The following is a 25,249-nucleotide window of genomic DNA, read 5'->3' as shown; positions in this document are numbered from 1 at the left end:
ATCGAATCCGGGCTACCACATACATATTTTTTCAGCCAACTAATTCTGCTGGAGCAGAATTTTTTCCCCAACAATTGGACTTTCAGGACTAACGCTTCCACTAGGCAGAGAAAAAGACGAAGCCGCAATGCCACGCGACTATGACAGGGACTACAACGAGGATGCTGCCGACTATAAGCGGAAGCGACGCGACGAGGAGCCAGCGGCGACCGGTGCCCCGGAAACTCCGGAGGCAGACTCCGGTGGACACACGACCAGCCACGCCGCCCTCCGGGACACGCCCCAACTGAATGAGAAGACAAACGCCTATCTACAGGAGTGCCTACTAGAGAAGAAGACGCTCGAGAAGAAGCATATTATTACTAAGCGGCTGCTCGACGACGGTGAGTCTTGGCCCCGACTGGGACACGTAAGACCTGTTAAACTGGATCTAATTCTTTTTTCACGCCCTCGTAGAAGTGGAGAAGATCTTGGTCAGCGGGCGCATACCAAAGCCCGAGATCTATGCCAACGTGTACAGCGAAAAGCCGATACGCGTGGCACAAAAGGTGCTGTTCCCGATTAAGGAGTACCCCAAATTCAATTTCGTTGGCAAAATCCTGGGCCCAAAGGGCAACACGCTTCGCCAACTGCAAGAAGAGACCATGTGCAAGATGGTTGTCATGGGACGCAACTCCATGCGAGATCACGGCAAAGAGGAGGAGCTGCGCAGCTCTGGGAATCCAAAGTATGCCCACCTCAGCCGAGATCTGCATGTGGAGATATCCACGGTGGCCCCACCAGCAGAGGCTTATCACAGGATCAGCTATGCGCTGGGCGAGATCCGCAAGTTTATGATACCCGATGCCAACGACGACATTCGGCTGGAGCAACTGCGTGAAATGGATGGCAAGGAGCGCATGTACAAGAAGTCTCATCACTATTCCAAGTCTTATGGCGATCATGGCGCCTACAGTTCACGGTAAGCCCATACATTCTGTTTACCTTTTAATTATTTATCAAGAATTTTGTCTCGTCACAGCACACCACCTCCTGCTTCATCCAAGCCCAAGGTCTATTCGATCCTGGAGAAGGCACGATATGTGATGGACGATCCAAACTATGGAATTGTCAAGACACACAGGTTCGACAACTGTATTCGATTTATTAATTCTTTAAGAGTCTGTTACAGAAAACGCATATTCATTGGTATATTTTTATTCTTGGTCAGGATCATAATTTCAAGATTAGTAGTTACTATTTTCCAAGACTTAACTAAACAGAGTGTTTGAAACGAGTTATTGGATCTTTCGTCCTTAACTTTTCTTTATCAGTTTAAAAAGGCATTAAATAATTTAAGAGTGTTTGGTCTTAATTTCTATTTATATAGGAAATCAATTTGTTTTTTATGCCCTTTGTGCAGGGACCATGACCATTTGAATTTCAATTAACGTAGCTTGGTGGAAAGCCTATATGTATATTATATACAGGATATAATATTTCTGTAACCGTAGCCAACGCTTCACGGCCAGTTTTTAATTCCGTTCCGTTTTCAGTAGATCACGGGACCACGAGCTGTACGACCACCATGGAGAATACGACCGCTACGCGACACCGCCGCCCCAAACTTCGAAGCACTCGACCCACCACGCCCAGTATGACAGCAGCTCCTACGAGCGCGACTACCGGCGTGAGTATCACCCCCACTCGTCCTCCTCTTCCTACGCGGCGGCCTATCCAGGTAAGATATCTAGCGATCTAGAACTATTAATCTCTTCCCCGCAGCAGGCATGTAAAAAGAAACAAAATGAAAAAAGAAAAAGAAAAAGAATACGACAAATAGCCATGTAAACGTTTAAACTCTAATCGCGCAAATCAAGAAAAAACTCGAACGCAAAACAAAAAAATATCCAACTAAGCGACGAAAATTGAAACGAAAAAAAAAAAAAAAACAGAAACCGTCACAAAATCGCGTACCAAAATTATGATAAACGGAAAACCCATCCCATATTAACAAGATTTTAAATGCACTATGCCTGAACAGAGGCGAGATCAACTAAAGCGTACAGCTACAATTAAATCATCTTCATTAATTGGGCGACTACTAACACATTCACAAAAAGCAAGAACAAAAAAATAAATCAAAATCGACTAAACCAAACAAATTCAATTTAAATTCACACTTTGAAAACAAATTCATAAAACCTTCATGCCAGGAAACGCAAAAAATATTCGTACAACATGTTCTCGATGTAAAATTCAAACTGAATGGTTTGTGAAACTTTTTTTGAAACGTGACCAATGCATTTTACTCAATAAATGAACTTAACGTAGGGTGTAGTGCATTCAAAACCGGTTAAAAAAATGTATTTTTCTTTTTTTACGATGTATATATGTTAAGCAAATGAAAAACAAAACCAAAAAACAGCACCACAGAGACAGAAACCATTTAGAATCTAAACAACAAATAAAATTCTTTCCAAAATAGCAAAACCAAGCAACGGTCGTTCATCATCGTCATATCGACCAACAACCTCGGGCTCGGGATCACATTCATCTGCTCACTACGAAACTGGATCCCGATCTCGTGAAAGCGTGCGTTATCGCTCGGCTCCATATCCGAAAATACGTTAACCCATCGATTTACCAAAACCCCCAAGATACCAACCCCCAACAACTACTACAACAACCACAACTAAAAAAGTTAAGCATAAAGAATAAAATATATATATTCCAAACCAATATCAAAAATGTTTAAAGTCAACAATCCAACTATGCACACCTATTAAATATACTATCTAAACAAAAATCAAATGAAAAACGTAACTTTTTATTGCAATTGTTGTCCAATATTCGAATTGTGTTTAAAACAAAATCATCAATGCAACAAATTTTATCCTCGAAATGATTGTTAAAAAAAAAAAACAAAAACTTCAAACAAATAATTGCTAGTTAAAGCCAATACAAAAAAGGAGAACAAAAAACACAAACAAAAATCCCCAAAAACAATAAATTAATCAATGCGAAATGTTAGTCTAAGCTTTGGAAATATTGTTTCATAAGATTAATGAATATAAAACCAACAATAAAAGCTAAAAGTAAACCCCAGATATATGCCCAACGACAAAGTAAGTATCGCCTGCGGACAGAATGATTAACAACAAACCACACTATAAGCAGCAGTTAAAAATTAACCAAATGCCGGCTTCGTTACAAATTCCCACGAGAAATGAGTATTGAGTATTGTGAAACGTCCAACGTTGTCGTTTATATTTATGATTTCCTTTTATTTTGTTTGTTTTCCTGCGAATCAACAATTGTTTTATATCTTAATTATTATTTTTAACATTTAACCATTAGGCAGATTAGAACTGAATGTGTTTGCCGCATAAATATCCCAGAATAAAAAATAATAATCGACGAAACCTGTTTGATTTGTGGGTTATTTAATTTGGGTTTTCCTACAGCGAGTTCAAAAGTTCATGGCTCCATCTAGAAACATCAAACTGTCAACAGCTGATATCGCCATTTCTACGTCTCTCTTTTGGACGGTCTTTTTCTTGGATTGGGCCGTGTAGGTGTACGATTCCCGGGACAATGAGGCGATGAACAACTCCACGGCTTTGGCCACCATAAACACGGCCTCATTGTTGGCCATGTGCAGATCCGGATCCAACTTCATTATGTTTCGTATTCTCGCCAAAGGCAGTTGTGTCATCTTGGCCTCGTGATCAGTAGAAGGTTTGGTGCCATTCGTTACTGCAATACAATCAACTATTCAGTTATGATTATACTTATTGTTGGTAAGACCTTACATGGTTTTTCGGCAACGGGTTCTGTCGTCGGTTCCTCAGGAGGATTTTCTGGTGTTTCCTCTATAACTTCTGAGGGTTCTTCGGTTTCCGGCGGTTCCGCCTCCTCTGTTTCCATAGCCTGCTGATGTTGCAAGTCCTGTTCTTCAGAGAATTCATGCTCAAATAAGTCTTCGCTAGCCATTGTTTACCACAAAAATATCAACAAACTCATAAAAAAGCGTAATATTAGAGATGAACCACCGGTTAGCCGCCAAAAATATCGAAATCGAAATCGACTTCACAATTTGCCGGCAACTCTGTTACTTGGCATTTAGCTTTTTTTCAAACAATTTTAAAGTAATGTCCCTATTAAGTTTTTTCAGAAAAGCCGCTGTTCTGAACAATTACCATATTATTATATTTTATATGAATATTTTGTATTTATATTATATATTATATATTCTTTAAGCTTATATACGTTAAAATAATATCATTAGTGCCACAGCTCAGCAACCCTGAAATTCAATACGTTTGACAGCCCTGCGGCCATTTTGAGTACTATTATACATACAGTTTTCAGACTGTGTTTTTGGTTGAAAGTAATTTCCAGGATATTATGATAAAAATGGAACCTCCAAGCGAATTTACCGAGAAGCCAGCAACCCATGATCATCAGCCTCGCCTTAACGAGGTGGCGCAAAAGTTTCTGGCCGATTTGGATGAAGAGCGCCAGCGTTTGTCTGCCGAATTTCCACTATGCGCACTTCTCATCGACGAGGGTAAAATCAATTTGGATATATAAAAGTTATTTATACATATTTAATGTTTTTTCTCTATCTACTTCAGCTGTGGACCGAGTCTATTGTACTGGTCGCATTCCTGGCAAGGAGTTCTACGCGGATGTGTACAAGCAAAAGCCGATGAAAATAACCCAGAAGGTTTTCGTGCCTGTTAAGCAGTATCCAAAGGTAGTTTGTTGATACTAAGAGGTTTCATTGTCAGTATTATTAATGCCAAATATATCCTGGCAGTTCAACTTCACTGGCAAGATCCTGGGTCCCAAGGGAAACTCACTGCGGCGTCTTCAGGAGGAGACACAATGCAAGATCGCTATTAAGGGAAGGAGTTCCATTCGCGATCGAAACAAAGAGGAGCAGTTGCGCAACTCGGGCGATCCGAGGTATGCCCACCTACAGAAGGACCTCTTCCTGGAGGTCAGTACGGTGGCCACGCCGGCGGAATGCTACGCTCGTATAGCCTATGCCCTGGCCGAGATCCGTAAGTATCTAATTCCAGACAAAAACGACGAGGTTTCGCACGAACAGCTGCGCGAACTGATGGAAATGGATCCCGAGTCGGCCAAGAGCATACATGGGCCCAATCTGGAGGCCTACAGGTGAGTGGATGCTATTATTAACAAATGTATTTCCCATCCATCACCTAGAATGGGATTGGATTGGATGGTATTCAAAGAGGCAAAAGCAAGTGGAAAAGAATTTTAAGCTGAATTTTACTTTACAGATCTGTCTTTGACAAGAAGTTTGGAGGCGGAAGCAATGGAGCACCCAAGTACATAAATCTGATTAAACGAGCTGCGGAAAATCCGCCCGAGTAAGTTACTTGTAAAGTATAATTTTGTATCATTTAATGACCCCACCAGGAATATGGGACCCAAGCGTCCTTGCGTATGATTAGTGCCTTAAATCTTAGCCAACGTGAGTTGAACGGAAAATTAACATTATTATTCCCTATAGAGTCGATGAGGCGGAGGAGGTGGCCTACGAATACGAGCACCGTATGCCCCCCAAGCGTCCACCTACGGGCTATGAGTACAGCAAACGTAAGTTGGGTCGCTCATGCATGCTCTTCTATCCCTCTCAGCTGTAGATTCGTAGTGCCGGGGTCTAGTAGTTAAGATCGCCTCTGCCTTCCACGCACCATTCCAATTCTATGGATTGCACTTTGGCTGGGGTACCTCGGGTTAAACTGTAGTATCAAGTACCAGTAACAGTGAATGAACAAGAACTTCTCAATGCAAAAAAAAAAAAGAATATAATACTCTGGAATGATTAATTTTAAATAACGCAAAAACCTTTTCTATATAGTAACGATACACGCATAAACTACTAAAAATAATAATGAACCAATTTTATAGCACGTCCATCAATAATACCGACAAACGCAGCGGCATATAAACGTCCATATCCGACTGACATGAAACGAATGCGCGAACCGCCCATCAAGTCCTATAAGCCCAATCCGTATACCATACTCAAAAAATATAAATAATAGTACCGAGCTGCGCCGTTCGGAGCTCCGGTTGATTCCACCACACGCCGCTATAAAAGATAACTAAGGACGATGTTTATGTTTATAAAGCCCATAATGGGAGCACTTTGAATATACCTTAAACCTAATATATTCTTGGCCTAACAAGAAGAATGCACCATTTAAAATGATGCTATCAATGAATAATGAGTAATATTTATAAAAATGCGTACTCGCGCTCTTAATTCCCACGAAAATAATATTAATCTTAATTTAAAGTTGCATAAACCTGTTGGAACTGTGGGCGATGCCAACAGTTTATAAGCCCAATAAATACTATTATGTTTAAAGTATAATTTCCTGAGTTCGTAATTTTCTATGATTCTCAAAAATGTGTAATAATTAAAAAACAAACACAATGAATGAATTTTAATAAATAATGTCAAAACAGATCCAATTACAATCGAAGCGACCCGATCCTCCCTTTTACAATCAATATATGCATTCATATTTAAAAACATGTGTCACTAGCAGTAGAATCCAGAGTTATATCTCTATCAAATAAATTAGTAAAGTAATAAAACGGAATGAAATTATCACATTGTTCAATGAAGAAAAAATATAAGTGCAGATCAAAATCCACTTTGGAAATCAAGAAATTAAAATGCGTTTAAAAATAAGTTAATAAACCATTATGAATTTATAAATGAAGATGGAAGAACATTAAATAAACAATTAAAGTTGCTGCGTATTTAACATATTTCATATTTTTTCAACACACAATTTTGTTTTAGAACTAACCAGATGGGTAAGTAATTTAACATATTAATGATAAGTACAAAATTCAAAATAAACCAATAAAGGCTTTGAAAAGAAAATGTTATGTTATGTTTCGTTATTTTACTTTTAGGGATTCAACTGTAAATACTTAAGAGTTTTGGTTTTCTTTCCATTTAATTTTAATAACTTTAACAAGGTTTTTGCATTCTTCAACTAACATTGGTATTGTATGGGTCTTCCCGTGAAGCTGTCAAGCCAAATCTGCTTAATTAAATCGTTTTCCTTGGCTTCCTCGAGATTTTCTTGCTGATTTGCTTGTAGACGCTGCAGGATTCTTTGGTAGACCTCAAAAGCAGTTTGGGCTTGGCCACAACGACTTTGGCCGCAGTGTTCAGCGAATTGTGGAGCCTCGACGTAAGTATTCTCGATCGATGAAGGAGTCTCGGTTTGCGGTAGCATCTGAAGGTTAAGGTTAAAGAACTTTGCTGATATATCTCCAAAAAAAAAAAAAGAAAATGTTTCTCAATGAGAACTTACCTTTGCTGGCGCTGATTTATTCCGCTGACTAGAAATGTGTGTCCTGGCCGCCAAGCAGTTGATGACTGAGCCGGAAGGTAAAGTTCTGGCTCGGGGCTTGTGCCACCACCAGCACCACCACCATTAACACCACCCTTAGGAGCCACCATATGGTTGCCAGGCCCTGCGCACATTGCGGAATTCCTCCTCCTCCTTCCCCTTCCGCTCCCTCGACGCCTTGCAGCTGCATTGAGGAGGTTCTGGTTCTGTAAGGACCTCAGCGCTTTGTTGTCCTTGTCGCGCGCGAGTGTTTGTGTTGGATTTCACCCCTCCCACTACCAAAGGAAAGTACGCCACGGAATCCTGCCGGCCTGCATTTATAGGGGTGGATTTCGTTGAATGGATTCAGCTGGGTCTATAGCAGCTCTAGTTTATTTCACTTTACATTCGACAAAAATTGCATACATTGTTTTTATGTACTCATAATCTCTTCATACATATACAGATATATATATATATCGTATCCTTCACAATTATACGTTAAGCCACTTGGTATCGCATTTTGTTCCGCTAATTTAAAATCAATTATGTACTAATCTCTCGATCAAGCGCAAGACTAAAGCAATCACACTAGGCTAATTCGATCCTATAGATATAGCATATCTGTAAGAGGTATACAAACAATAATACTTCAAAGGAGTCTAAACAAACATCGATTTTGGAAGTGGAGGAAGCTGAGTTCGGAAGTGGAATTCAAATAATCTATAGCTCTAGGATGTTTGCTTCCCCGTAAGATCTGTGTTTGTTTTCCTTTTCCTACATATATATTACAGTAACAAAGCAACACCTATCTTAATTTCGCCAAGCCATCGACGGTCACCCAATGTCCATGTCCCAATGTCAAGCTCATCTGTTGCGGTGTGCATCTCCAAACTTGAATGCCGGTGGTGCGGATTCTTCGAGGGCTCTTGAACTTGGCCGGCACTTCAAAATCGAAGGGACACCACTGCCAATTGGACAGATGCCAAAAGGAAGCTCACCAGCCAGAGGCTGATGTCCCGACCCTGAGGTGCCGAATCCTTGGCGGGGGCGGAGGTCACCGCCGGATCCGCGGCCGGAGCTGGGGTGCTTGGCTCCGGCCCAAACCGGATGGTCACCTGGCGCAGGGCATTCGGAAGGGCCTTGCACACGAACCGCTCCTCTGTGGCATTCGCTGCCAGCGGAACGGTCAAGCCGAACTGCTCGTCCAGTGCGTAGATCTTGTTGATTATGGCGCGATCGTTGGACACGGGCACATCATCCTTGTACCACATGATCACGTGGTGTTGGGCTTTAGTTAAGAAAAATATTAAAGAAAAAATCAATATTCGATTATGAGATTTGTTTTTAAAAATATATTAAGGTTTTTGGTAGAGTTTATAACATTTAAGACATAACATTAACATAAAGTCATCTGTAAATTTTTATGAGTTGCTCGATTTTAATTTGTTAATTTTCAACTCATATTTTTATTGAGCAAGTAATATTAAAAATTATTAGTCTTATTGAAGACATGATAATTAATTTTTCAAGTTATAATTTCTAAAGCACTTGAAACGTTTAAATAAGTTCAAAAGATTTCTACATACCTGTATGTTACAATTTTAAAGTGAATTAGAGGTAAATGCATTTAGAAATGGTAAGAAGACTTTAATTTCTGACTTTAGAGTTAAAGTAAAAAAAAAAACATTATTTTATTCTGAAAATTTCTCATACTTTTTTTTTATAATATCAGCTAGGCTGGCTGACTTCAATTTTTGTCCTTTATATTTTTTTCCCATTATTGATTTTTAAACTCACCATTGTAGTTCTTCACAGGGCATTCCAGCTTAACACTGGTCGCGTTTTTGGGCACATAGATGATCACATCAGTCTGCTCGAAGTAGGGATCGGGGAATTTGGGACCAGCCGTGGACTTGGCCAGATTTCCAGGAGCACGTTGCTCCTCCTCCTCACCAGAATCGTCGTAGTCCGCGCTGGTGTCTCCGGCTGATGGGGCAGTGACTCCTCCCCCGGCTCCTCCTCCATTGCCGCCTCCAGCGGCTGATGAAGATTTGGCTGGGAGTGCCTCCGGCAAGGTCAGCACACCTGGAATAAATTTCAATTAGTTAGGGGCCCACATACACACGCACCTTTTGCTAAACAGTGAGCGAAATCTGGTTGATTTTAATTTGATATTTGTCAGTAATTCTATACTTTGTGTGTTATGTACGGATTTTCTCTATCAACACGAACTTATGGGTTTATAAAGCTAAAGCCTCGAAAAAGGCAAGAATTGTATGGAATTTGTTGGCTTTTTTACTTTTCCGAATTTAATCAAAATTTATATTACAGATTATCTTTAAAAATAATAAACTTAAAATTATGCAAAAAATGGAATTTTAAATAAGTATTTTTATATTTTATAAGATTTATTTAGAACATATGTTAATTATTTTGCATATAGTTGTTGATTGTTTCAAAAATTATCATATCACATCAGTCAGTTTATTTTCGCTGTGCATGCATTGAAAAGCACTCGAGAAGGTGCCAGTCCAGATTTCCGTGTCTGGCGATAGTTTCGAAGCCTAAGCCCCAAAGACCTCGGAAGAGAACATAAAACCATTAACGGAATACGGAACATGCCGCCAAGCCAACCAAACCAACAAAAACCAAGCCAAGCCCCTTTTATGTGTCTTTTTGTTCCCAGGGAGCGTGTCAACGCCCATTCTGGAGTGATATGGTGGCTCCAACTCCTGCCTGGAGCTGGAGGTCAGGTCACGGAACGGAATTCTTTTCGGGAATACTCATCATATGCAAGGAACACAATTCTGCGAATATATGTATTCGGGATTTGGCTCAAGGATATATGTACATACATCGTTCTGGTTGCGTCATTTGCACGTTTAGCGCATTGCTTAATGGCAGCGAAAATTGCCAATTTGCCATATCCACGTACACATATATATCATATAATTCGTGGGTTTAATGTGTGTGTGTGTGTGTTGTTGTGGCAAAGTTATTAGTTTTGTTTACACTCTCGTTAGGAAAAATGAAAAGACATCGGCAGACAAGTCGGGACACCTTTCTTAGCCTTGGCGTAGTTACTCGCTTGTGTTTACCCGGAAAATGCGATTTGGGTCACCGGAAAATGGGGATGATTTTATCTTTCTGAATCATAAAAACAATATGGATCAAGTTTAATTACTACTTGTGGCTTACTGGGGACCATGAGTATTTCTTTGCCTAAAAGTATGCTAAAAAAACATATAACAATAAGAATATAAGCAAACATTTAAATTGCAGGACTTACGAAACAAAAAAACATATAAATAAATATACCATCTTTAGTTCAATATTTACGATTTACATTTGGTGTTTAAGCCTTAACAGTTTTAATTGCTATTATATAAAATATAATTTAAATATTCTGATTCTCATTTTATTTCCTCACGGAAACTTAGCTTTACACATTAGATACTTTTTATAATTCCATAACCATATAAGATACTGAAGGCTAAGCTTTATGTTGTGAGTTTCTCCATCCAAGGCGCTTTAAAATTATTGAGGGTCAAGTGTAGAAAGTTAAGGCACAGCTGTTTAAGGAAAAGCGTCAACTCATGTGACAAACCCATTGAATCCCACGCTTCTGGCGTCCTCTCTGTATTATAATTAATATCGATAAGCCACATAAATAACCCTGAAAGGCACGCATGATACGACAATTACCTCGCCACATTCTCTTCCTTTGACAGCTCATCTAGCCCGGCTCCACAGACCCACTTCCAGTTGCTTAATTATTCAAGAGCCACTTTAATCATGTTGATATTTTTAACAATGTGCTCATTCAGTGCCATCCGTACCCCTGCCACCCTTTTCATTTACTGTTCCACTAATTTCTCTATTTGGAGGCACTGAGCAGTGCTCGTACACGAGCCGAAAAACTATATCTAAAATCATAGATCATTATCAAATGTTTACGGTAAAGTAAGCTTTAAGATTTAAGCTCCTTTCAGAATATATTGCATGGTGTCTTTAGTTGCTGAGACTAAGATTCAAGATTTTAAGTTCTTATAAGAAAAAGAATGAATAAAGAACAACATTAAATAAAAAGAGGCTCCCACTTTTTCTCCAATAAATTTATTTTGAGATACGTTTCAAAGGAATATCAAAAAAATCTGATGTTAAGAAGTTGTATTAAAAGTCCTTACTGCATTTATTTGGTTTTACTTGGTGCTTTCCAAATTTAATATACAATCTTATACTAAAATGTAAATAATTTGAGTTTTTTTCTCCCTGTGCACACTCATCATCATGGAGACATGCCCTGCTTACAAGTGGTTCCGAAATTGTCGTCAATTCAATGAATGACACACGTTCTTTCAGGCAACAACACTTACTTCCCCTGCCACTCCCCCTTTTCGCCCACTCTATCCCCCCACCCACTCTGCCAAGTCCCAGAAAACGTTTAAGGAAAAGTTTGCCATAAATGTGGGGAGCCCTATGAAGCACTTTAGCTCTGATAGTTTTGGGTGGCAGACAAGTGTTTTATGGAGTTTGGAGCCGGTTCCATGTGGAGATGGCGAAAATGCAACCTCTGCTGAATACCTAACTAATTTCTTGATATTCAAAAGTGCGATGAGGCAACTTCTATGGCAAATAATATTTAATTATTGTAATGAAAAAATAAGTGACTAATCTTTAAGCTGCTTTCTTTTGTACTACCCTTTATTCAATATCTATGAATCAGTTGATTTTGGGGGAACTTGGGAATAATACCATCTACCACAATGAATCATTCGTGTTCTTTCTCTTGCATATAAATTAATTGGATGTTTTTTTCCGATTAATTCAAATGATGCGGCAATATTCTAATAGATTCAGCTTGCCTTATTGGGTCAGCGGAAAAAAAACGGGGTAAGTGCAATGTAATCCATCGATTACTTGCAACTCATATACATGCACAAGTGCCGCAGACTTTTCCCCAGGATTATAATCACTAGATTATGCAAATTAGCGTCCATGAGTGGGTTATAAGAAGCGGCAAGCAAACAAGAAATATATTATATATACAAGTATTTCTTTGTGCGCCTTAAACTTGTATTCCTGGGAGAATTAAGCCTTTGAAGAGACCTCTATTTTTATGGAACCCGCATATGTTTTCGAGTAAAAAATCCACGGCACATAAAGATTACAAATTGAATCGAAATTAATTTGTCTTCTCTTAATGCCACTCGATGTGCGGCAAAAGATGTGAGAGATGCAACCGATTCCTACCTGGAAACTGGACAGATCCGCAGGCGATAAGGAGCAGCAGCCAAAGATACCTCATTTCTGTCGCTTGTTTTTTATTTTTTTATGTTTGAGGGCCTTGCCAATATCCACTCCTTGCAATCCTTTTCACTTTTATGTGTGTCTCTCTGCTTTTTCAGCGGTTACAGAACCCGTTCGCTTTTTTCGCCAACTTCGAGGATAAACGGCGGCCGAGACACTGAACTTTGTTTGTGTCGCTAAGGTTTTTGTGGGTTTTTTGTGGCTGGAACTTTTGCGTGGGTTGTCGTTTTCGATTCTGTTGTTCGTCGAGGACTGCCAGTGGGAAACAAGAAGCGCTATTGCGAATGCCAACGGAGGGATGTCCAGGTACAGTGTTACGTCTGCAAGGGAACAAAAATTTCTTCCAATTTGTGAAAGGAAACTTTGTTCCTAAAATTGTACAACTACTGCTTCTTAGTTGTTCAAAAGGAATTGAAAATAAGGAATATAACATTAAATATATGTAGTTAAAGTATTTTTTTGTACACCATAAAATACAGTTATAACGCTTAACCTCAACCTAACCTTAATGACAACAATAAAATAAGTGGAACTTACAAATCCTTTACTCAAATTAATTTTAATCTTTTAAACATTACTTGAATTTACAACGTTTTTTTATCAAATAAAATTATAACCACAAACTTGTGAAAAATCGATTTTAGCACAATGAATTTACAAAAACAAAAGCATAGGAAATTCTTATTGGAAAATTTATACCCATTTCAACATATAGCGTTTATACTTTTGAACTTGATAAAGGACTCTACAAGTAAATAAACAAGTTTTCCCATAGGTAACCAATTTCCCAGTTAGTGTAGCTCAACTGTAATTTTTGACTTCAGAATGGAAAAGAGCCAGCATAATAACCGAATCCGAATCGGCATAAATGAACAACCGAAGGCGGCGAAGGAGAGCAGATGAGTCATGTTGCACAGACGCAGGAGTGCCCAATTGGAAATCCTGAGAAGCGCTGCAATCGCCGTACTAACGAATTCCAAATTCCCACTTGGCAGGAGGCGCGCGCGAGAGAGAGAGAGAGCCTAGGTCAATTCCACTTTCCAGCATTCCCTTGCAGTTGGTGCAATCTACCCATCCCACTTCCACCCACTGCGACTGGCCGCGTTGCCAACTGCCTAAGAGAGTGGTCGCCCGCAGTTGCCTCTCTTAAGCCGCCGGCGCATGGAGTCTGCGCGCCTCTTGCAACAATTCAATTTTCCGAGCGACTCCACACTAGATTTCTCACATTTCCCTGCTGTCAGCATTCTATTCTTCCAGTCTTCTGCTGGCTTTTTACTTTGTTGTTGTCGCCCTTGTTGTTTGATTAATTTGTTTTCAAAAGAAACGAATTCTCGGAAATTCAACGAATGCATTCCAGTGCCAACGAACTGGTGTGTGTAAATATAAATATTTGATTAATATCCACGCCCATTCACTCCCATATTCAAACTCACTCCCAATGCTTCTTGCCCCACAGAATCCGAATCAGAGTTCCCTAGGAATTGTTCTAAATTTGCGGATGTTTACAAGCTTGGCACCCAAAAAGAAGACAACGCAAACATCGCACCACTCACACTGAAAATAAATAAAAAGTCCATTAAAAAACTGCAGTAAGCAACAAATAAAATCTTCAAAAATAATGAATTTTATAATATTTTTCACTATAAAATTCTGTACAATGTAATTTGTTGTTTTTACATTATTTTTCATTAAATTAGTCATTTAGTTTATTCACAGTTTGGCCTATTTATTTGTTATCTTCTTATTTTCTAGTTCTGAGTAATCCTTTAGAATGTGCTGATTAAAAATTACACTCGTAATCTATTTAAATTAAAATAATCCGTTGCAAATTGGTAAAAAAAATTTCCCAAATTTTGTACAAAAACTACACACTTTTGGCACCTTTTTAAAATCGCTCCCTATGCATTTTTTCCTTATGTTTTACATTTGCATTTTTTTGTGATTCATGTTATCAACATTTTATTTTCATATCAACATCCTTGAAAATGAATTTTCTCTCAGTGCAGAGCACACACAGCCTCAAAGAGATCTATCTGTGCAAGATCCATAATGCAATGCACTTTGTTTTATGCTCGTAGATTAATTTTAATTGTTTGTTTGTTTGTACAGTGCAAATGTTGCATGTATCTACATTTAATGCGGTCGCTGTCGCACTCATAAATCGTATCTGCATCTGTTGCGCCAAGTATCCAAGTATCCATGCAACCGAGCAGCCAAGTATCCGTATCTCTCACCCGACGTAGGCGTCATCGTTTGGGACAGGAAAAAAAAGGCAGACGGAAAATGAGATGGAGTAACTTCGGGGATGTGGGTAAATTACCCCTTGGAAATCAAGGAAATCACGGCTTCCCAGGCCGACTTTATTGGCGGCCTGAGAAAAAGCCGCAATTGCATCAAGCAAATTGTCTCCGGGGGATGCAAATAAATTTCCGCGAATCGGCAACTGCAGCTTGAAGACGGCTCTTCTTCTTCTTCTGGGGAAAAAGAAAACCAACGACATGTGCTGTTCAGCAATTAATGGAATTTAGTCCGAGCATGTGGCATAATGAAATTGTATTTCGCTACTTAATTTCAAGTTAATTGGGGCTTGTTAAATACATAGCTTTTGCCACATATTTTTCGTACTTTTTGTATTTTGTTATGCACAATCCGTGCTTTCAACGGTCCACATCCGTTAACTCATATTTATGGCCAGGAAATGCTTTCTTTCTATAAATACAACCCCTTTTGAAAAGAATGTTTTTAAATAAAATTATTTCGCGCCACATAATCAACGCTCTCTTAGCGCCCTCTCTTTAGGTAAGTTACGCACTCTTCCGCTTTCTCTTTCGCCAGCGGCAGGCAATCAAGCAAGCAGACAACTTAAAACCGTTGGCCATTTCTCGTTTTGCTGCTGTCTCGAGCGGACGGTTAACGGATTTTTGAATTTAGAAAATATACAAAGTAAAAAACAGAAAAATACCAGACCTGAAAACCAATTTATCTTGTGTGTGTGCAGGTTAAAGAACAAAAAAAAAGAGAAAAACGAATCAAGAAATTTAAGAAAAGTGCTGACAGTGCTAGCCGGAAATTGGAACGCTAAAACGTCAACATAATTACGCGGCAATAATTTTCGAGATCCCAAATAGATCGCCAGAAATCAATTGGCCCGTGTGACACAGATTTCGGATCGAACAAAAGCCAAAAGAGCTAACCATTGGATACCTATTTAACCACCGATCGTCGGCGAGTGCACTTCACATTATAAGATTATACCATATACACAATATGATGTCCAGACGAGCCCTACTAATTTCCGGACTCCTACTGATCGTGGGCAGCTCCGCGGGTAAGTGCTTTCCACTGGGGTCAACCTGATGCAATCGACTGGGGCTCCACAATCTAATCGAAAATGGGGAGGGCGACCCCAAAAATCCAGGCCTCCTCACTAATCGCAATGCATCTAATTCGAATTCGGACGGGGATTCGGACAGAGATTTGAAGTGCAGGAATTTACTATAAATCGATGTGATTGTTGGGCGTCAGCGGGCTGGGATGATAGTGCCGCTGTCGGAATGTTTCAGACCCATTCTGACCTACATTTGTCCCACTGATCACGCACCGACAAAAATTATAAATATAGCCCTTTAATATTATGAGCATAAATATGTTTAATAATTATTTCCAAGTGCTTAGAAGTTGTGCAAACATGCATATTCTTTCAAAGAATTTATTTCTATTTCAAAAATTCAAAGGAATTTAAAAAAGCGTTTTCAAAACCAATTGTTTTTAGTATTTATGTTGTTCAATAAAAAACAGATTTTTAAACAGATACTAAAATTTTTAAAACCTTATACGAGTTTATTAGAATTATCATGCTAAAAATTATTATCATTTACATAAAGATTTTTTAATTTATAATTTCTGTATCAGTGACTAATATTCTGGGTTTTTTTATGTGCAAAAATGTCCCAAAATTTCTGGTTTAAATAAGACATATATGAATCAGCTAGAAGATCGATGAGGATTCCCATTAACCCATTCACATATTTTGTCATGATTCATTTGCTATCTTTCATCTTTTGACATTTTGCAAATGTGCGAGATTTCCGCGTTATTCAAATGATCTTTTACAGATAGTGTAAAACAAATGCTTCTATTAGTTGTGTAATTTTAGCACTTTTTACAGTGATGTGAACAGTAAAGTTAATAATTTATTGTTCAGAGGCCGTCGCATTAATTCAGTTATTTATCACGATCGTTGAATGGCGGCAGTCTGAATGCATTTTCCCCGCTCCATTCAGTCGAACGATCGTTAGGAAGTATTATAAGTATCTGAAGAGGGGATCGGTATTTGCTGTTTGCTGTTTGCCATTTACTGGTTGGCAATTGTGATTCCGACTCGGTTACGGCTGTTAATTATTCCAGACTTTTGCCATTGTCCGGGACCCAGGAAATGAGCAAAAGCAATCCGATGATCAATAGGCAAAAGCCCGATCAGCAGGAGGGTTTGGAGGGTCAGGACATCGGTATCGAATTCTGGTTCGGGGTCCTGTATTAATTAGCCCCTCGACTCACCGCAATTCTAGGTAGTTGCTATTTTCCCTAAAGAAGCGTGGCGAAGAAGCGTGAGAACATTATTGGTCTTTGGTGTGATCGGAGATCACCCTGCTTTCTTTGGATCACCTGGAGGAACCCTTTTCCTGTTGTTCGCCTACCCCAATCCATAAACAATGCGATTATGTTCGGATTGATTGGATTGCAAAATCGTATATCGTATATATATAGGTAGGTAGGTGCGTTCGAAAGGCGTTTCCTCGCCGAAGATCGCCGACTGATCTGCTGACATGTTTCGCCAGGAATTTATGTTTGCTCACTCCGTATTTACCATATTTACTTAATATTCCATAGTTGTCCGACTGCGCTTGACATGGGTAAACAACAAGTCTAACTGATGATCATCGCGATCACTGGGAGAAAAAAAGCCTTACTTAAAGATACACAGTACAGATCGGTTGACAAAATGGACAATGGATGACAAAATCGGAATGACAAAAACAAAATGAGAGGATAAGACGATTTAGGATGCATTCCTACTTTTCATCTTAAAATTTTAGATACATTTTTATAATTTATTTTAAAAATATGTATTTTATTTTTCTTATTTTATTTGTTGTTTTAAATGGGTTCCAAAGTTATTATTCCATACATAAGTTATTAACGTAAAAAATCAAAAACAACATTATAAGTTCTGGTAAATGTTGTTAATTTATGACCAAGAACTGGAACATATTACAATATGATCGATCTGAATAAACTTCCCACATTGTTAGCTAAAAATGAGTCGAATTTAGGGACCTGCGAAAAAGTGTCAAATTTTATGATTCCTTGTAAATATTGCCATAAAAATGCGCTCCATCAGCACTTCTTTTCCAAATACGTTTCGCTCAAGAAATATTGCATTTTGGGAAACATTTTTTCTTGTGTTCTGTTTTTTTCCTCTAAAGATTGAATTTCATGGCATTTTTTGTGTAGTCTGCTTGGTGCGAATTGAAATGCCCGGGCTGAGAAAAAAAAAGCGAAGAAGAGGCATCAAATGACCGCGAATGCGGCAAGAAGCGCGAAGCATAAAAAAGATTTTGTTTGGCCAGAAATGCGAGGGAGTCGGCGGCGTTGGGGTTTTAGGATTGCAAAGAGGGAGGGAAAGAAGAGGAGAAGGGAAGAGGGGGAGGGGAAGGGGGAGTGGTGTGAGGACCCTGCCCTTGTCTGTGCAGAAAATTCCTGCTCAATGGAGGCCCGGGTGTATTTATTTTGGATCCGAGTGAGTCACACACAGTCAACCGATGCTGTCTGTTCGCCATGGCCTGGTATTCATGTATTTATTCTCGATGCTCGATTCACGATTCTTCGCTTGCATTTATGTATATATGTATGTATTATATGTATGCTTGTATGTATATGCACTGCAAAAGATGGGGGCATTGTGGACGGGGTCGTGCAACGGGCTGAAAAGCGAGTTAAGCCAACTGGTAACCAATTCTCGGCAATTAAAGAATCAATTTACTTAACGTCGCTGGCGAATTGCCGGCCGCTGAATGAGTTGTCGTCGGCGGAGTGCGGGTTTTCCAAGGGGGGAGGGGCTGGGGGGTGGTTGGTTTGTGCAGCAGCACCACTCAAGTGGGGCACGATTACATGGGCTTGTTTTTGTACATAACCCCCGAGAAATGCACACACACATATATAGTAAAGCGCCCAATGATCGGCACGATAATGGAGAGCCCAACTGCTGATTCAGCGGCAGCCAGAAGTCAAAGTCAAAAGGCCCGAAAAGCCGCAGATGCTGCAGCTTTGTGGAAGAAATTCCAGAATTTACGATCCCCACATACATAAGAAGTGGATGGCAGTAATGCCGAGATAAGTACTTGCCGAAAACCGATCCAGCTATTTTGGCTATTTCGAACTGCAGCTTTGGAATGCCTGGATTCCAGATAAAACTCTACAATGTTTCCCAACAAAATGGGTAATACTATAAACTACGAACCTATTTCTGAATTATTATCTGAGGATGTTAGGGGGTTATTAATATTTTATTAAACAAAAATCATATTATTTATCAGACTTTAGGAAATATATTTACAAAATATAACCGGTTATTAAAATCTCTAAATATTTTACTTAAATTTTCCATTGATGCAACATTAAAACACCTTATAAATTATTTACAAAACCAGTTGCTAAGTTCAAAACTTGAAAACAAATGCTTACAATTTGTAAACGTTTTGCTTGCCTCAACTTCATTGAATAAAGTCTTTCGTTTTTTTTCTTCTTTGCCGCCAAAAAGTAGTTAAGAAATTTGTAATGGCATTCTTCAATGCTGTTGTGACGAATTTTAAAATATTTCCCTCAGCTGCGTGCCAAAATTTTAATTGAAGCTTTAAGTGTGCCTCCAAGCCCGAGTGGAAGCGTCAAAGTAAATGGCAATAAATAACCCAAATCGAAAACGAACCCAAATAGTCACTGGAGGAAAAGGGGAATATCGTATGGTGAAGAAGAACTAGAAAGGAGTGCCGCATATTAATTAGAGGCACTGGAAACCACGAGCCCTGCCCCAGAGCATTTAAGTATGCGTTAGGCGTAGCCAAAGTCGCGCCTCAACGACTATGTACTATACTATATAGACATCCAACCTCCGTTGGCAGTGCGCCCGCACAATTTGAAGCCAGAAATCCGAAAGCCGAAATCCGAGGCACTTGCCACAGACACGTGCAGCCATTGGGGAACACTTCTCAGTACTTTTGGGGGGGAAAAAGAAATTTGTGTCCAACGATCGACGATCGGCGCAATGGAAAATCGTTTAAGTGAAATCAATGTTCTCTATTTGGAAAGGCATGTAAAGAAAGTGCATTCAGACTCTAGATTCTAGACGCTTGGATCACAGAAAATCGAAATTTATTGCGGCCACTTGATGCCACATAGCCTCTCATCTATGGGGGATCAAACAAATGGAAATTGAAATAAATCGATTTGGATAATGGAGGCCGAAATGATTGAAACACGCGCTCATCCAAGTATTTGCATATTTTAAACATTTCGAAAACATTTTAGAGTTATTCGATTAGTTTGGCATCTGGCAAATGGATTTCTAGTCTCGGCCACAATCCCTTTCTCGGGGACCGGCACACGCTTGCGAATAATTTGCTATTTTTGGCATCTGTCAATGGTGCACATCTGCCCGCTGCATCTGTGTTTCAAAAACCCCTCCTCCTTTCCACTTTCGGAGAATAATGCTGCTCCTGGCCAATTTGAAAAAGAGCCCGGTGCGTAGGTAGTCACTTTATGAGGTCCTCTCCTCTCCTCTCCTCTCCGCTCGGTTCGTGGCCGTAACCTGATCGCTTTCACAGAACCCACCGAATGCCATTATCATTATCCGCTTCGCCTCATGTCTCTATCTGCCACACACAATAACACAAAATACCTACGAGTGCAAGGCAACGCACAGGAACACAGCTCGACAATTTTCGGCTCATATAACGCGGCCACGTCCCTTCGGCCAGGTCTTTCTCCCGACTGGCTTTCTGCGACTGGTCAGTCACGTACTGCACTCGAAAAAATTAGTCCTTATTAGACTCAAGATGTTACTTTTCTTATCAAAATAATAAAAACATTTCTGCCTGATTGATTCGTACAAGTTATAAATGAATTTATGTTGCAATCTTCTTAAAGTATAACCTAAGCTAACTTTTTTTGGTTTTTAAGTCGAATTTTTAGGATCTTTAAACTTATACATATTACATACTCGTTTTATTAATTTTTTCTTGAAATATAGAACTTTACAAGGATCTAAAAATATAAATAAATATATTCCTATATAATTCCTAAAAATATGCAATGAAATTTGGCAAACTGAGAAACTGCCATACTCTTCTCTCCATTCATAAAATTCCTATGAAAGAAACCCATATATCATTTTGTTGAGTGCACAATAAATGCTGAGGGGAGGGACGTGGACAGACCCGGTTGGACAAACCTGAAAACACTGGGAAAGGAGATCAAAGATCAGAGAGCTCGCCCCTCCGCGACTGGCTCTTAATTTCCTCGGGGCCTTATCACAGGTAGTAAAACCAACAGCAAAAGTGCTGCACTTGAATGATTCCCGGCCAGAGGGGGATATATATATATATATATATACACTATACAATATATATACAGAGGTCGGGGGAGTGACTGGCACTAATGCTGACTTAACTTTGGCCCGAGGCTCTGGGTTATTAGCTGAAATGCATTTTTTCCTGCCTTTTATTTTTTTTGGAATCATGGTTATGATAAATTGTTGTCGGTCTAATTCTGAGTAGCAATTAAAACGGGCGGGAAACAAGGGTTAAGGGAAGTTGGGAACTTTTATCTCTGGAGATAGGAAAACATGAAAGCGAACATAATCCCGGGTTAAGATCATTTCGAACCTGAGAACTGAAATTAAAGGTTAAAGGGCGGCATTGAAATTAATGGTATTATAAATGCTGGCCTTAAATGCTTTAATCTTCTACTTGGTTTCTTGGAATACTAATTTTTAAAAATGTTAAGATTTTAATGCTTGGGTAAATTTAAGAATATAAAAAGGCAATGTGCACAAAAAACCCTGAACAATTTCCAAGGAATGCATTTTAACAAAACCTACAAAACTTCCTCTTTATTCATTTGGGAATATTCTGTTTCCTTTGGTTTTTTTGAGACCTTTAAATATTTTATGCTGCAAAAAAATGTTTGAAAAAATCCACAAGCAAAGTACTCCCCCTGTTTATTTGCACTTAAACAATGTGTTTCCTTTCCCCAAAAATTATTTCCCGACTTCCTTATCGGTTTATGTTTATCGGAAGCCAAATAAGCATTCGATTCAGATCAACCTCCCAAAAAATATAAAAAAATCTGCAAATAAACTTTCATTGCAATTGTTGTTCGTTATTCCACGCTTATCTTCCCGGTTGAATGGCTCTTTTTTTGGGGCGGAAAGCGTCCAACATAAATTCAGATGGCTCAGTGTCTCTTTCGTTCAATGTAAATACGAGAATAAATTTCTTTTATGGCTTAACTTTACGACAAAGAGCCAATGCGTGAGTGAATGTGCATTTTTTGTGGAAAATGGACTGGGCAGCAGGAGGTAACAAGAAAAACAGGGAAAAGAAATGATCGCCGGGATTTTATTGCATTTGCTTTTGGCAGCAAATGGAATTCGAGTTGGAAACCCAGTTAGAACTGGTGTTTATTTTGAAAAATTGAGCAAACGATGAAAAACTGGCCATAACATTCACAGAAACAAGCGAGCAAAGCAAATTAGGAAAATGTAAATTTAAACTTTTCACAATCATTCGACCAAACTGTCCCTTTTTTCGAGGGTGTGCGCGTTGTTTTGACTGTTTACACTCAAAAAATAGTAACGATAAAAGCATTTAAATTGTTAAGTATGTAATAATATAATAAAGGATATAATACCTATACGAATTTTTGTACCTTTTTTTTTAAACTTCATATACATGCATATGAACTGATTACTAGAAAGTTTTGGGGTTAATACAATTTTTTCTGGTTTGAAAGAGTATGTTATCACAAAACACAAAACTAGATATTTTTCAAAAATATTAAAAATACAAATTTTAAAATATTAAATATCTACATAAGAAGTTTTGATATTGAATCAATTGTTTTAAGATTTTGTTTGGTGGCGTTTTTTTTTTACCTGAATATAAGTTAAGTTAAGTTATTTTGGAAAATTTTAATTGAATTGAATGAAATTTAATCATTAGTAATCCACCTTTTCTTTAAATTTTTTGCCAGGTGTATTTTTATTTGTTGGTGTGTGCGTGTTGCAGTTGGCACTATGAAAATGGACATTGTTGTGAAATGCTTTGAATTCAGTGTGTCCATCGGCGACACCACCGAAAAAAAAGAAAAACAAAAAGTGGCTCAATAATGCTGCCGTTCTTTTGGCCGTTGGTTGTAGTTGTTTTTGGCTTCCCGTCAGCACGTCACATGTGGGTGCGCCGATCGCCCAAAAGGGGGAGGGGATTGGGTGGAGGAAGAGGGGAGAGAAGGAGGGGAAGGGGAAGAGCGATTGCAATGGGGGAGTGTTGGGTTAGGCACTGTTGTTTTCTCTTTCCACTCGCTTATTTTAATTTTCGTTTTTCATGTGACCCCATTTCAACGAAATGTTTTCCACCAAATGTGTTTGTACACATGCACCGAACAGTGGCGTACGAAGGATTTCCTCCAGGGGGTTATAGATCATAGTGGTTCTTATTTTGAAATTTTGGTGGATCTATATTTAAATATTGTGCTAATAATGTGGAAACAACATTTACTGTTGACAACATAAAAACCAACAAAAATTATAATTATAATATGATATGTACATATATGCATAATATAATATGATACATTATCCTTTGGTATAATCCAATTAAATTCTTTATAATGTTTAATTTTTGTATTAATTTATTTGAACAACCATAAACAATTTTTCTGTGTAACTATACTCGTAAATATTCTTAAAACCCCTCGTACGCCACTGTTCGTTTGTTGGTAATTATGTAGGGGAACGAAAACCGAAAGGAAACCGTGAATGGCAAATCGCCAGCCTTTAATATAACCCATCATCGGTGCAGCTGTCCCCTCGACACCCCCGCCCCTTTGGGAACCCCCTGATGAATTTGAGCTGCGAAAATGATAAAGACAAATACAAACACAGGCGTTATGATGGCCTAATGCACACTGCCAAAACAACAAAAACAACAAGAAAAGCAGCAGCAGCAGAAGCAGTCTGCGTTGGTTTCAATTTCCATTTAATTTCCTTTAATTAACTCACCGACTAAATGTGGTGGCTGATGTGACCTCCCGCAGGGAACCGTTATAAACAATCCAATGATCTATAATTACAGACGATCTATTAAAGCTACCATATAAAACAGTCGATTTATAGGTCATTGAATTGCAGCGAAAAACGAGGAATTTATTTTTTTATTGTTTGGATAATACATTTTACATTTTGGTTGCCTTCAAACAGAAATCATTAAAAGAAAAATATTGCATATCTTTTTGAAGTGCTATTTTTGTATAAGAGGGTTTACATAATTTATATAAATTATAAATTATAAATCAACATCTAATAAATTTTTTTTTTTAGATATTTCCTACATTGTTTACAAAATGAAAATGATAATCGTTCGTATATAAGAAAATGAGAAGCTTTGTTTAAAGCAAGAGACAAAAAATTTTAAATTGTATTATCTCCTAATAACTACCTCAATTTTTCTTTATTTTAGTGCTTTCCTACCCGCAATCCACAGCGGACGATGATCAGATGATGAACGATGATGACTTCGATTATGGAGTTGAGGACCAGAGTGCTCCCAGTCCACAGACGAAGTCCTCGCTACCAGCATCCACTGTAAAGGTCAACAAAACCCTGACGGTGACTGGAATTATAGGAGAGGATGTGGTGCTCAAGTGCGGTTTGGGCGACAACCGTGAGTATTCTAATAAACTAACCTCAGGAAACCCCATTTAAAACCACATATTCTTTCAGTGCAAAACACTAATAACGTAATTCTGTGGCTCTTCGGATCGAATGTGATCTCCAATGGCAAGAGCTTGATCCAGCCGAACTTCAAACTGGACTCCAACTACGATCTGACCATTTTGAAGGCGAGTCCCCAGGTGGCCGGCACTTATGTCTGCAAGATTCTGCCCTCCGAGTCCGTGGCCATTACGAAGGTGATCATTGCCGAACATTCCCTGGATGCCATTGCACCGGAGAGCTCCACCTCGGCGGCGGGATCGAGGAGCAGTTTTCTGGGCTGTACGCTCCTGGGATCGATCATATTGCTCCTCGGGATGGGAAAACATTAGCTTAGTTTAGTATTACGCTGGCGGGGATCACTGCCAATACCCTCTACACTCTCCACACTTCTCACAGGAATTGAGCATTTGAAGTCTTTGTTGATTGTAAATTTTTGTATTTTGTAAAGACACACGAAATCAACTTTATTTATTAAATAAAAAAGGAACCAAAGTATACTAAGCCATAAGCA

The 25,249-nt window shown here is 38.9% G+C and overlaps 6 protein-coding genes across 7 annotated transcripts; 3 read left to right on the top strand and 3 right to left on the bottom strand.

The window, feature by feature from the left end:
- Nucleotides 1-3,399, top strand: LOC108096735 (KH domain-containing, RNA-binding, signal transduction-associated protein 2). 2 transcript variants are annotated; one of them, XM_017198582.2, is made up of 5 exons: nt 1-383; nt 457-961; nt 1,022-1,123; nt 1,536-1,720; nt 2,468-3,399. In XM_017198582.2, the coding sequence occupies exons 1-5, from the start codon at nt 128-130 to the stop codon at nt 2,611-2,613; spliced, it is 1,194 nt and encodes a 397-aa protein (XP_017054071.1). In that variant the 5' UTR covers nt 1-127; the 3' UTR covers nt 2,614-3,399. The 2 variants fall into 2 exon arrangements, with proteins under 2 accessions (XP_017054071.1, XP_017054072.1); XM_017198583.2 differs by having other exon boundaries at nt 2-383; nt 1,539-1,720.
- Nucleotides 3,400-3,408: 9 nt separating this feature from the next.
- Nucleotides 3,409-4,039, bottom strand: LOC108096738 (DNA polymerase epsilon subunit 4). The gene is made up of 2 exons (XM_017198585.2): nt 3,795-4,039; nt 3,409-3,738 (listed from the first exon to the last, which is right to left on the bottom strand). The coding sequence occupies exons 1-2, from the start codon at nt 3,973-3,975 to the stop codon at nt 3,452-3,454; spliced, it is 468 nt and encodes a 155-aa protein (XP_017054074.1). The 5' UTR covers nt 3,976-4,039; the 3' UTR covers nt 3,409-3,451.
- A 286-nt stretch (nt 4,040-4,325) lies between these two features.
- Nucleotides 4,326-6,397, top strand: LOC108096866 (KH domain-containing, RNA-binding, signal transduction-associated protein 2). Its single transcript, XM_017198792.2, has 6 exons — nt 4,326-4,552; nt 4,620-4,741; nt 4,805-5,169; nt 5,295-5,384; nt 5,528-5,613; nt 5,929-6,397. The coding sequence occupies exons 1-6, from the start codon at nt 4,390-4,392 to the stop codon at nt 6,060-6,062; spliced, it is 960 nt and encodes a 319-aa protein (XP_017054281.1). The 5' UTR covers nt 4,326-4,389; the 3' UTR covers nt 6,063-6,397.
- Nucleotides 6,398-6,513: 116 nt separating this feature from the next.
- LOC108096868 (ventrally expressed gene D protein) lies at nt 6,514-7,646 on the bottom strand. Its single transcript, XM_017198794.2, has 2 exons — nt 7,359-7,646; nt 6,514-7,280 (listed from the first exon to the last, which is right to left on the bottom strand). Exon 2 carries the CDS (start codon nt 7,278-7,280, stop codon nt 7,035-7,037), a length of 246 nt encoding a protein of 81 aa, XP_017054283.1. The 5' UTR covers nt 7,359-7,646; the 3' UTR covers nt 6,514-7,034.
- An 81-nt stretch (nt 7,647-7,727) lies between these two features.
- On the bottom strand, nt 7,728-12,931 carry LOC108096867. The gene is made up of 3 exons (XM_017198793.2): nt 12,633-12,931; nt 9,177-9,464; nt 7,728-8,667 (listed from the first exon to the last, which is right to left on the bottom strand). The coding sequence occupies exons 1-3, from the start codon at nt 12,685-12,687 to the stop codon at nt 8,324-8,326; spliced, it is 687 nt and encodes a 228-aa protein (XP_017054282.1). The 5' UTR covers nt 12,688-12,931; the 3' UTR covers nt 7,728-8,323.
- A 2,626-nt stretch (nt 12,932-15,557) lies between these two features.
- LOC108096707 lies at nt 15,558-25,246 on the top strand. Its single transcript, XM_017198540.2, has 3 exons — nt 15,558-16,017; nt 24,482-24,685; nt 24,745-25,246. The coding sequence occupies exons 1-3, from the start codon at nt 15,957-15,959 to the stop codon at nt 25,065-25,067; spliced, it is 588 nt and encodes a 195-aa protein (XP_017054029.1). The 5' UTR covers nt 15,558-15,956; the 3' UTR covers nt 25,068-25,246.
- The last annotated feature ends 3 nt before the right edge of the window (nt 25,247-25,249 follow it).

The sequence above is a fragment of the Drosophila ficusphila genome, unplaced genomic scaffold (genome assembly GCF_018152265.1).
Source record: "Drosophila ficusphila isolate 14025-0441.05 unplaced genomic scaffold, ASM1815226v1 contig_414, whole genome shotgun sequence".
In the NCBI taxonomy this organism is placed as follows: domain Eukaryota; kingdom Metazoa; phylum Arthropoda; class Insecta; order Diptera; family Drosophilidae; genus Drosophila; species Drosophila ficusphila.
This window is presented reverse-complemented; position numbering and strand designations above follow the sequence as displayed.